Source organism: Heloderma suspectum, chromosome 3 (genome assembly GCF_057233095.1).
Source record: "Heloderma suspectum isolate Gila_16-S chromosome 3, 16-S_ref, whole genome shotgun sequence".
In the NCBI taxonomy this organism is placed as follows: domain Eukaryota; kingdom Metazoa; phylum Chordata; class Lepidosauria; order Squamata; family Helodermatidae; genus Heloderma; species Heloderma suspectum.
Window position 1 is genome coordinate 48,925,677 of NC_139460.1, and position 11,845 is coordinate 48,937,521.

General features: G+C 45.0%; 1 protein-coding gene across 3 annotated transcripts in view; it reads left to right on the top strand.

Moving 5' to 3' along the window:
• The window catches only part of F5 (coagulation factor V), an 81,736-nt gene extending 77,965 nt beyond the window's left edge, over positions 1 to 3,771 (top strand). Inside the window, exon 24 of one of the 3 annotated variants that reach the window (XR_014789044.1) lies at positions 31 to 1,752. Coding sequence is in view for 1 of the 3 variants with exons in the window: in XM_084843147.1 (XP_084699273.1) it covers positions 31 to 177 (147 nt within the window). In the remaining 2 variants the exon portion in view is untranslated. Of the gene's footprint in view, positions 1 to 30 lie in introns of all 3 variants that reach the window. The other 2 variants (XR_014789045.1, XM_084843147.1) reach the window with 2 other exon arrangements.
• Positions 3,772 to 11,845: the final 8,074 nt, after the last annotated feature.

Sequence of the window (11,845 nt, forward strand, 5' to 3'; positions counted from 1 at the left end):
ACTAATTCATTCTTCTGCGTTTATTCTCAGGTGTTCACAGGAAACATTAACAGCGATGGGCAAGTCAAGCACTTCTTCAAACCACGTATAGTTTCCAGGTTCATTCGTGTTGTTCCTAAAACATGGAATCAGAGTATTGCACTTCGGCTGGAACTCCTTGGCTGTGATGCTTTCTAGGGGCTGCACAGAAGACTTGTTAAGCCAAGAAGCCCCAAACTTTAAAACTTGTTCTCACAAGCTCAATTTAAGAAATAAATACAAAACAAACCCAAAATAAAACACTGTTAGTTTGATTATGTTGTGTATATTCAAGGCATTTTCAGTTGTGGATTTGAAATAGCTTTGAAAATATCAATTAAGGGTGCAATCCTATGCATATTTAGAGAGAGAAAAAGTCATACAACTCGCAGCATTCCTCAGCCAGCCATACTGGCTGGGGAATGCTGGGAGTTGTAGGGCTTTTCTTTTCTCTAAGCATGCATAGGATTGACCCCTAAAAGACATATCACAGCTATTTTTGTAGTGTGATTACATAAGACAAACAAGCAGTTATATTTGCCATTTTAACTATGAATGTATACCTTAACATGTTACCATTGTATTACGTAAATAAAATATTAGACTATCTTATGAAAGACAGAGAGATATCAGCAGCCATTAGGTCAGGGGCATACAACCTGATGCCAATGGTGCCTTTTCTATGACCTCTATGAATACTCGACCCTAGTCTTGAAGTGAATCACAGTCACTTTCAAGTGACTGTAATAGTCTATTAAGATCTTGTGATGTTGGGATACTTTTAAAGCGTGTGATCTGCCCCTTCTTAGATGGGATTCTGTGATATATTGATCTCTTATTTTAGGAAGCAGGAAACTGTAACTATACCAACAAAATTAGCTCATACTAATACAACCAGTGCACCGTTTACTTTCTTGCTTAGCACATTACACTTTCCAGGAGAGTAATCCTATGATCACAGGAGAGCATCCCAGGGACCATAGGATTCTTCAGAGTTCCCCCTCTGAGGCTGTAGACACTGTTACAACCTTGGAAGGGGGCTCTGGAATCTGATCTCTCCCCCCACCCACTTGCAGCTGCCACGGAAAGATCCAGACCAGCTGCTTTCTGACATCAGAGAGTTCTGTAAGGGGCATGTTTTGGTGGGGGGGGGGGGAGAGGCCAAATTGTGAAGAATCCTATGACCTCCCAGCTGCTGCCCCTCCTTTAGATAGGCTCAGAGGCCTGTCTAGAAGAAAATCGAAACAGCAGGAGCACGGAGAGGCAAAAATCGCCTCTTTCACTCCTCCCACTCTGCCAGCAGCAGCCCAGCAGGACACTGGATACATGGAAGCCTCTGAGTTCAACACTGTGGATCTCACTGCCCATTAAATATCTTGCGTGGGGACTGCTGGAGCAGGACTGCACCCTTCCTTAGTTCCTTGAGCAGAATCACACATAGTACTTAAGTTGAAAGGCCCTGGACTTCAGATCTGCTGGAAGCCTCACACATTGAGCCTCACACTTCTGTTTATTCATGTATTTTATTGATTTCCTTACTAAATAAGAAATAAATGCCAGAGATCATAACAATATCAAAAAAATGTAAGACTCAAGATTAACTTGATATTTATCATTTCAGTGCCTGATGAGCAGGCTCAACTTCTCAAGTTATCACTTTATTCAGTGCAGAGGCCTTTTACAAATGTGGAGAGAAATAAAGCTGCTTTTTTACTCATACAGAGCAACAAAGCTACAGACCTTTGGATGTACGTATCTTCCTTTTGGTCTCCTGAAGGGGTTTTCATGCCACAGAACATGCAGTAAAGGCTACTGCCATTATCCAACATGGGAGACATCCTCTCCTTTTTGATTTGTACAATGTATGATCAGTGTTGGCTCCAGATGGGAGCGGGGGGGGGGGATGCCCTTAGTGGACCCACCTCCTTGCCACTGCAAACACTGTCCATTCAATTATACCGCATCTTAAAGAATGTTTTGTCATACGATTAGCAGAAATGTTTTTGCAAGGTATCCATAGTAATGTATCTCAGGGGTCCCCAACTGTTTTGGACACATGGGCACATTTGGGAATTTGAGAAACTGCTGTGGGCACCACCACAAACTACCTAATCAGTGGATCACCACTTTGGCTTCTACCTGTCGCTTCTATGGATTTTAGGGTGTGTCTTATTCAGTGAAAACTTTGTTTCCTGTCTACTGGACACTGCAACATCTCCTTAATAAGGGATTGTCTGATTTGGCTAATTACCGACAGTTGTTGTTGTTGTTGTTCAGTCGTTCAGTCGTGTCCGACTCTTCGTGACCCCATGGACCATAGCACGCCAGGCCTTCCTGTCCTGCGCTCTCTCCCGGAGCGTGCTCAAGTTCATATTCATTGCATCGGTGATGCTATCTAGCCATCTCATCCTCTGCCGTCCCCTTCTCCTTTTGCCTTCAGTCTTTCCCAGCATCAGGGTCTTTTCCAGGGAGTTTTCTCTTCGCATTAGGTGGCCAAAATATTGGAGCTTCAGCTTCAGTATCTGTCCTTCCAATGAGCAGTCAGGGTTGATTTCCTTTAGGATGGACTGATTGGACCTCCTTGCAGTCCAGGGGACTCGTAAGAGTCTTCTCCAGCACCACAGTTCGAAAGCATCAATTCTTCGGCGCTCAGCCTTCCTTATAGTCCAGCTCTCACAGCCATACATTACTACTGGGAAAACCATAGCTTTGATTAGACGGACCTTTGTCGGCAAGGTGATGTCTCTGCTTCTTACTATGCTGTCTAGGTTGGCCATAGCTTTCCTCCCAAGGAGCAAGCGTCTTTTAATTTCATGGCTACAGTCACCGTCTGCGGTGATCTTGGAGCCCAAGAAAGTAAAATCTGTCACTGCTTCCATTTCTTCCCCTTCTATATGCCCGGAAGTGATGGGGCCAGATGCCATGATCTTAGTTTTTTTAATGTTGAGTTTCAAACCAGCTTTTGCACTCTCCTCTTTCACCCTCAACAAGAGGCTCTTGAGATCCTCTTCGCTTTCTGCCATTAGGGTGGTATCGTCTGCATATCGGAGGTTGTTGATAATTCTCCCAGCAATCTTAATTCCGACCTGTGATTCATCCAACCCGGCATTTCTCATAATTACCGACAGTGCGATACAGCAAATGTTTCTTGTAAACATATGTTTTGGCAGTGTCCAGTAGTTGCTTCTTTTTGGGACAAGGTTACTATACAGATAAATTTTGTAGTGGAATAGTCTTTAATATTTATTCATGTACATGCTCTTTTAAATCATTTCATGAAAATTAACAAATGGTCAGAGTAAATGGATTCTCTGTGCTCTTTTGACAGCTAAAAGACAGATATTACAAGGCATATAGTATCCAAGAAATGGATACCTATTTGGATATTTGGTCCGCTTTTGTTGAAGCCTATGTATAATTGCTAGAATGTCATATGCATTTCATGCAAATCCATGTATGTACTTTAATAAAATATTAAAAAAGAAAACTGGGTGCCTACTGGGCATCACATTGGGGCCCTCTCTGCGGCCACTGTGTTGGGGACCCCTGATGTATTTTGATGTATGAAATATTTATAGCTCAGTCTTTCTCCCATGACCTTTGCAATGGATGGTTTGTCTTTCTACAAGGTGCCTTAGTATTTCTAGGGGATTTCATTCCAAGGATGCCCTTCCCTTGCCAAACCATATTTTCTGAACAATGCAAACCACATATATCGAACGTGAAAAACAAATTAAAACTTATACCAATGTGGTTGCCTGTTCTCATTTCAACATCTTGAAAAATAGTAATTTACTATCATAATAATAACCTAGAAGACCTTTGGACCTTTTCTCAGGGGCAAGGAAAATGTACTGTATTACAGAATTGGCACTGTATAGGAGAAAATGTTAGTAGGGAATGGCTTTGAACATACCAGCATCACAGTTCAGCCAGTGTGGCACACTGGCTAAAGTTTGGGGCCTGGACACAGGAACATGGGCTCAAATTCCTACCCAACCATGAAGCTCACTGCATGATCTTTGGCCTATCTCTCAGCCACACTTGCTTCACAGGGTTCCTGCTCAGACCTCCTTGGATAAAGAGTGTGAAGAATACAAGTATAACAAACAAACAAATTGAAATAAATTTGGGGGCTGCATTTTGGCTCAGAAGGATGTTAGGGCTTACCAGATGTTCAGTGCCTCCCCTCTCACGATAACTAAAAGGACGCGGGGAAAGACACTCTATGCCGCCTACTAACCCTTGCTTTCCAATGCAACATAATATGTGAAACAAAGGACCAAACTACACAAAATGCAGGGAACATCAGCTTCAGAAGGTGGAGCAATTTCAATAGGGGACATAGCACAGGGGAAAGGATTAAACCTCCACTTCCTGTGGTGCCACTTCCCTGATCAAATTATCAGCCTGCATCTCCTTAGAAGTAACAAAAAAGATTTGGGGAAGATACGATCATGGCTTTCCTGAGTCACATGTAGTTTGGCCCAAAGCCATATTGAATGGAAGAACAGCTTCATTAGATTTGATTCTAGGTGGAGGTTGTTTTTCAAAAGCTAATGCTGGGGCAAGTATTTGACTAAGCTGACTACTGCCAAGAGTCTCCTGAATCACTAAACACTGCATGTTTAATTATTAACAAATCATTCATGGTTATTTTTATAACCATGAAGGATAAGTTTATTTTCACGTACCTGATTCAGACTCTGTAAGTTGCAACATAATGACCCTGTTCAGATGTAAAGGCAGCACTTGGTAGCAATTCGTGGGTTAATTAATGAACCACTTGCAGTTTCTAGCAACAACCTATGAATGCAGCATTCATAGGGTCTTCTGGTGATGTCTGAACCCAGGCACTTGGAGTTGTTCATGGGTTAAACAACCCCAAATTAACCCAAGAACAAGCCCAGGAACAAGTTCCTGAGTTTGGACATCACGGAAACAACCTATGAATGCTGCACTCGTAGAATGCTGTTGCTGGAAACCAGAAGCGGCTCACGTCCCCACAGTTCATCAGTGAATTAAGTAACCCATGAATTGTCACTGGTTGCTGCTGTTACTTCCAGATAGGGCCATTATTTTTTTTCTGTTTGGAGTTCAGAGTTACTGGTTGCTGCCAGCCAGCTTATATACCCACTAGAATCTAGGTGAGTACAATCCTCCTCTATGGGCGCAAACCTATCGAGGTAGATGTCAGCCTCTGAACTTGAGGTGGATGCCTATCCGATGCAGGTCAGGCAGAGCACAGAGGGGATCCTCTCTTCCACGTTCCACCTGCCTTGCATTCCTGGCTAGACGCGCATTTTCGCATGTATAGCTGTGGCTTCAGGGAGGGGGTGGAAACAGGCCTGGAGACCCCATAGGAAGCAACGTAAAGGGGCCTCCCCTCCCCCGGGAACACCCCATTTTTGCACTGCATTTTATGAGTATGGAGAGGCAGCTGCCATGGTGCTCCCTACTCAGGCTACAAGGGGGCAGTGCTGTCTACAAGCTTGGAGCCAGTAAACCGAAAAATCCTACTGCCCTCTAGACAGTGTCTAGAGTGTCTTCCTCTGTATGGCCATGAGTACACCTTGGCAATGGGAAAGTCATTGCAGTGTTTTCATCCTGATGGGGCTATTGAAACAAACTGGGCTACTGACATGCAGATTCCTTGCTTAATTTCTTATTTAATTTTCTCATTATAGTCGTGGCTTGGCTAGAAATACTCCCATTTTACAGGTGGGAAATGTAGATTGTTGGGATCCTATTAACTCAATATTTACTTTGTTTTTTTTATCCATTTGGGGCAGTTATACACACAATTCATAACAGTTTATATATATATTTAAAGTTTAAATAGAGCTATTTTTGCATATGTGATGTCTTGTAAATTCTTAACTCAAACCAGAGTTTTAAAACTTTCTGCTTGTGTCCTTCTTTACCAAATCTCTTAATTAAACTAGGAGCTTTTTACAATACAACTAAAATAAATCCCAGAAATATGTTGTTCCTTTTCTATCTGTTGACCCTCTGTTTCTGCTTTCAGGTGATCTTATGCTGAATCAGGTCATTCCAGGGATGACTACACCTGACATTTCAGAAAAGATGGTTAGTCATTAGTGGCAGCAGACAAAGCAGAATCCGACTCGTGCATGACACTTGCTATAACATGCTTTGAGAGTGCCTGCAGCGGTCACTGAAACTGGTTTTCTCTCTTGTGAGATATACAGCTCAGACAAGTTCTGAGGTGACCTCATTGTGCTTTTATACTTCATGCAAAATTCAACAGGCTGCATGTTAATGGGGTGATGGAGATACAAACTACCAGATGAGAGATAGTTCAAGTTCTCAGTAATCTGAACTCTTGTTATAGAAGTGAAGACTGAATGTCTTTTACAAGCCTAGGCAGGCTACAGCAACAGCAGCCCTGTTTAGCGGGGCCTTTTCAGTCTTCTGGGCAGGAACTTTTTAAGATTCTTGAGAGTCCTGGGGGATGAATATTCATTTGAGTTCCCCTCTATTCTCTTCTCAGTTGGGATATAGGTTGTCAGTGTTGATGTAGCCCCTCCATGTGTGAGGCCTGGGGCAATCCCTGCCTCTGCCAAAGCCTACTTTTGGGGAACTATTATATGACCTTTCTTCAGCCTCTCTTTTTCCTTGCCCTATCTCAATGCAACCTTCATCCATTTCCCTTGGGTCACCTTGTGTACATACATACACAAATTTATTTATTTATTCATTCATTTCATTTCTATACCACCCAATAGCTGAAGCTCTCTGGGTGGTTCACAAGAATTAAAACCAGAAAGCACAGCATAAAACATTTTAAAATATGAAAGCTTAAAACCACAATATAACAGTACAACCAGATTAAAAACTAGCAGCAATGCAGAGATTTAAAATGCAGATTTAAAACACCAAAGCTAAAAGACTAGGAAGCTAAAATAAAATACTGAGAGAAATAAAGGTCTTCACTTGGCGCCGGAAGTATACAACATAGATGTCAGGCGAACCTCTCTAGGGAGCTCGTTCCACAGCCGGAGTGCCACAGCAGAAAAAGCCAGCTTCCTGGTAGCCACCTGTCTCACTTCCTTTAGCAAGGGCTCACAGAAAAGGACCACTGAGGATGAGCTTAGGGTCCAGGCAAGCACATATGGGAGGAGGTGATCCTTCAGATAATCTGGCCCCAAGCCATTAAGGGCTTTGAATGTTAATACCAGCACTTTGAATCGGGCCTGGAAATGGACTGGCAGCCAGTGCAGCTGGAAAAGTACTGGCATAATGTGATCTCATTGGCCAGTCTGTGTTAATAATCTTGCTGCCCTATTTGGGACCAGCTGAAGTTTCCGGACCATTTTCAAAGGCAGTCCCACGTATAATGCATTGCAGTAATCCAGATGAGAAGTTATCAGAGCATGGATAACCGTAGCTAGGCTATCGCTGTCTATATAAGAGCATAGTTGGTATACCAGTCTAAGCTGATAAGTGCTCCGTACCACTGAGTTCACCTGTGTCTCAAGTGACAGTTCTGGGTCGAAGAGCACCCCCAAACTACAAACCTGTTCCTTTACGGGAAGTGCAACCCCCTCCAGAACAGGTTGAATATCACCTAGCGGGGCAGACAAACCACCCACTAACAGTACCTCTGTCTTGTCTGGATTGAGTTTATTGGCCCACATCCAGTCCATTACCATGCCTAGGCACTGATTCAGGACAGCCACTGCCTCACCTGGATTTGATGAAAAAGAGAGGTAGAGCTCACAGATCACAGAATCATAGGGTTGGAAGGGGCCTACAAGACCAACCCCCTGCTCCATGCAGGAAGCTTGAATCCCAGGTGGTCTCCCATCCAAGTATTAACCAGGGCTGACCCTGCTTAGCTTAGGAGATCAGACGAGATCGGGTGCATCCAGCCCTTTGCTCGGTGTCATCCGCATAGGGAAGGCACCTCAGCCCACACCTCCGGATAACCTCCTCCAGCAGTTTCATGTAAATCTTGAACAGATAAAATAGAGCCCTGTGGAACCCCATGGCATAATTGCCAAGGCACAGAGCAATACTCCCCCAGCACCGCCTTCTGGAGTCGGCCATCCAAGTAGGAGTGGAACCACTGCAGCGTAGTGCCTCCACCTCCTAACCCAGACAACCTATCCAGAAGGATACCATAGTCGATGGTATCAAGAGCTGCTGAGAGGTCCAGGAGAATCAACAGGGAATCAAACATACTTTCCTTCCCTTAAGTCCCTGTTTCGTATCCTCCTGTCTACTCTTCCTCCTTTCAGCCCTCTTACCTCTACAGCAGCCCTTCCCAAAGTTGAGTCCTCATACTATGATATACACATTACCTCCAGCCAGCATGGCCAATGGTTAGAGACGATGGGAGTTGAACTCATGGCCAATGGTTAGAGATGATGGGAACGCTCACTTCTGATGTAAGAGATGCAACAATGCAAATGAGGTAGGGAATAGATTTAAAGTGTACTAAGGATCTAGCTACCAATTAATCCATGTAACCATGTAATATTGTACAAAGTTTCCCTCATCTATAATAGAGCAGAAGCTAGTTTTACCTGTTGCCTTAATATGGGACGAAAGTACTGAAACTTGGCAAGAGAAGTTCAGTTAAAGTCCAGAAGAGGGTAAAAGTTGTATTTATTGAGTGTTCCTAATGGAGGCTTTGTGACTATTAGTCTTAAGGTATACTAATTTTTGAGGGTGACTCCAGTGTTTTCTAGATGGATATTGATCAATAGTGGCAACATAGGTTGAAAAACAATGTATCAGGGGGCCACAAACCACCACCAAATGGTGGTTAAACAGTCATGAGAATGGGGGAAGAGGGGAACCGACACCATGGCCCTGTTCAGACATAAAGGTAAGGCATGATGGTTAAGCATTTTGAGCTAACTATGCTGGCTTAGAGCGCTGTGTGTAAGACGTTTTTCCTAACTATGGTGGCTACATAACCACGGTTTAACCATGCTCACTAACCACACACTGCAGCAGGGTTAGTGGCCCTAACCATGGCTTAGCATGATGTCTGACAGCCCCCCTGTGATTATCCGAGCGCTGCCACAGAGCTCTGGGGCAAGAGCAGCTGAAATTGGCCCCGCTGTTCCCACAAGCGAGTGGGAAGTACATCTTTACATCTACGAATTGCTACCGAGTTTGCCGCCTTTAACTCCATGGTCGAAATCTGCCTAGCAACACATGATGTGGCAGACCCTGCCCATAGTACGCAATCGGAGAAGTGCTTGTGGAAGAAAGATGCTTTCGATCTCATGCCTTTGTCAGGACAGTAAACCTGAGCACTTCGCACTCCCAGGCACAAGCCCCTGTGATAAGGGAAAATATCCCTGGCTGACTGGCCTCTGGCCAAGCAGTGTCATCCCTCCCTCTAATGGCGTCCCTCCTCCACAAGCTGTAGCCCCCCCAGCCCCCAGGGCTGCAAAGGCAAAGCCCCAGCATGCAAGCAACGTCACTGCCCCACGCCACTGCAGGAGGGATGAGCAGGGAGTGGGCGGATGGCGTCTGGCACAGGAAAGATGGATCACAGGCTGCGTGTGTGCAGGCGGAAGGACGTGCCCAGTGGGGAGGCTACTGCTGCTGCAGCAGTAAGCCCCAAGATGGCCACCCGTGGCTGCTTGCTCTGCTGGGGCTGCTGGGATGTGTGGTAGCCCGTCCAGAGGACTGCAGGGTTTTGCAGGATGCAGAGTGGTTAGGGAGTGGTTAGGCTAACCATGCTGCAGGCCGTGGTTCTGTGCATATGTGGTGGGAGCACACGGTCTGGTTAGTGGTAACCACCATACACTGTGGTTAGCTTAATCACCCTTCCCCACATTATATCTGAACAAGACCTATATTTTAGAGCCTCTTAGTTATTTTTCTTGTTTCTAAACATTCAAATCACAACTGCATCAGCTGTAATGCATGCCAAAGTCTGCAGTCACAAGATCTAGACACTAGATGCTTAATTAAGACAAGGACTTATCTCTAAACATGGGACCATGTGAGGAAAACACACAACAAGATAACTGGTAAACAATACTGTAAACAGAGCAAGGATACTGGTTCAGTTTAAGGGGTCAAGACTGGAAGGACTTTGAGCTCTGTTTGAAACACATTCTTGGGTTCAGAATTCTTTAATTCTAAGGATGCAATCCTATGCATGTTTAGACAGAAAAAAAGTCCTACAAGTTCCAGCATTCCATAGCCGCTAAGACTTTTTTCTGTTTAAACATGCATAGCATTGCACCCTAAGTGTATGTCTTTTTCACTAAGCTCTGGTTGATGGATCTCAGGGTTTCAATAAAAAACAAAGTGGATTTCACAAGCCTGATGTCTGCCTACCCCAATCTAAGGAGCTGTACAACTAGTTCTGCATGCCCAAGGGGGAGTTGGGCTTGTGTTTAAAGAGCAGCAGCCCCCATGCCATATAACAAGCCCCATTTGAAAAGGAGTAGCCTTTCAAAAGCAGGTTGTGAAATGGTGTGCAGATCTGGTGTTAAAAGTAAAAATTTCACTGGGTATGCCCAAGCCCTTGGGAATGGCTAAATTCACTTTTTACAACCTGACTGCCATCATTCCCTCTAATTGCAAACTCAAGGGTGTGAGTGCAGACAAGAAACCAAAACAGGTCCACTGAGAAACAAGAGGGACGTATCAGCACACTGGAGTGAACCCTAAGGTATGCAGATGTACAAAACATTTTACGCACAACTCCAAAGGGGCACCTCTCCTGTCCAAACAACAGCTCAATGACTGAGCATGTGCAGGTACTTCCAGGAGCCACAGAAAGTTGATGACCCTTTGGACAATAAAAACGGGGTGGAGGAAGGGTATGAACTGTCTGCATCAGCCCCTTATAGTATACAGCAGCCTTCCCAGATATGTGAAGGTTTGGGGGGAAAAGCAGAGAAAAAGCAAGAAACCCTTGGAAAACATTGCCCCCACCCCCCATTTAAAACAAAATCCCTGGGGGAAAAACAGGTTTTCCATTTTTTTCTGGAAAATTTTTCACCTCGTGCCCCCCCCCATCTTTCTATTTTTCAGAACTTTACATCGCTAAGATTTCTCCAACCTGGTGCCCTCCAGATGTGTTGGCCTACGGCTCCCACTATCCCCCAGCCAGACTCTGGGAGCAGTGGTCCAACACATCTGGAGGGCACCACGTTGGGGAAGTCTGCTGTATGTAATGTCCTGGAAGAAGGCATGGTAAATCTAGTTAAGCCAATGAGGCGTAGGGCCTAGAATGTTGGCCCGGGCCTCGAGAGATCTGGGTCCTAGTCCCTGCTCAGCTATGAAGCTCGTTGTTGTTGTTCAGTCCTTAAGTTGTGTCCGACTCTTCGTGACCCCATGGACCATAGCACGCCAGGCCTTCCTGTCCTGCGCTCTCTCCCGGAGTGTGCTCAGGTTCATATTCATTGCATCGGTGATGCTATCTAGCCATCTCATCCTCTGCCGTCCCCTTCTCCTTTTGCCTTCAGTCTTTCCCAGCATCAGGGTCTTTTCCAGGGAGTTTTCTCTTCGCATTAGGTGGCCAAAATATTGGAGCTTCAGCTTCAGCATCTGTCCTTCCAATGAGCACTCAGGGTTGATTTCCTTTAGGATGGACTGATTGGACCTCCTTGCAGTCCAGGGGACTCGTAAGGGTCTTCTCCAGCACCACAGTTCGAAAGCATCCATTCTTGGGCGCTCAGCCTTCCTTATAGTCCAGCTCTCACAGCCATACGTTACTATGAAGCTCACTGGGTGCCCTTGGGCCAGCCTCTGACTCTCAGCCTGGCCTACCTCACAGGGTTGTTGCAAGGATAAAGGGAGGGCAGGAGGGCCACATACGCTGCCC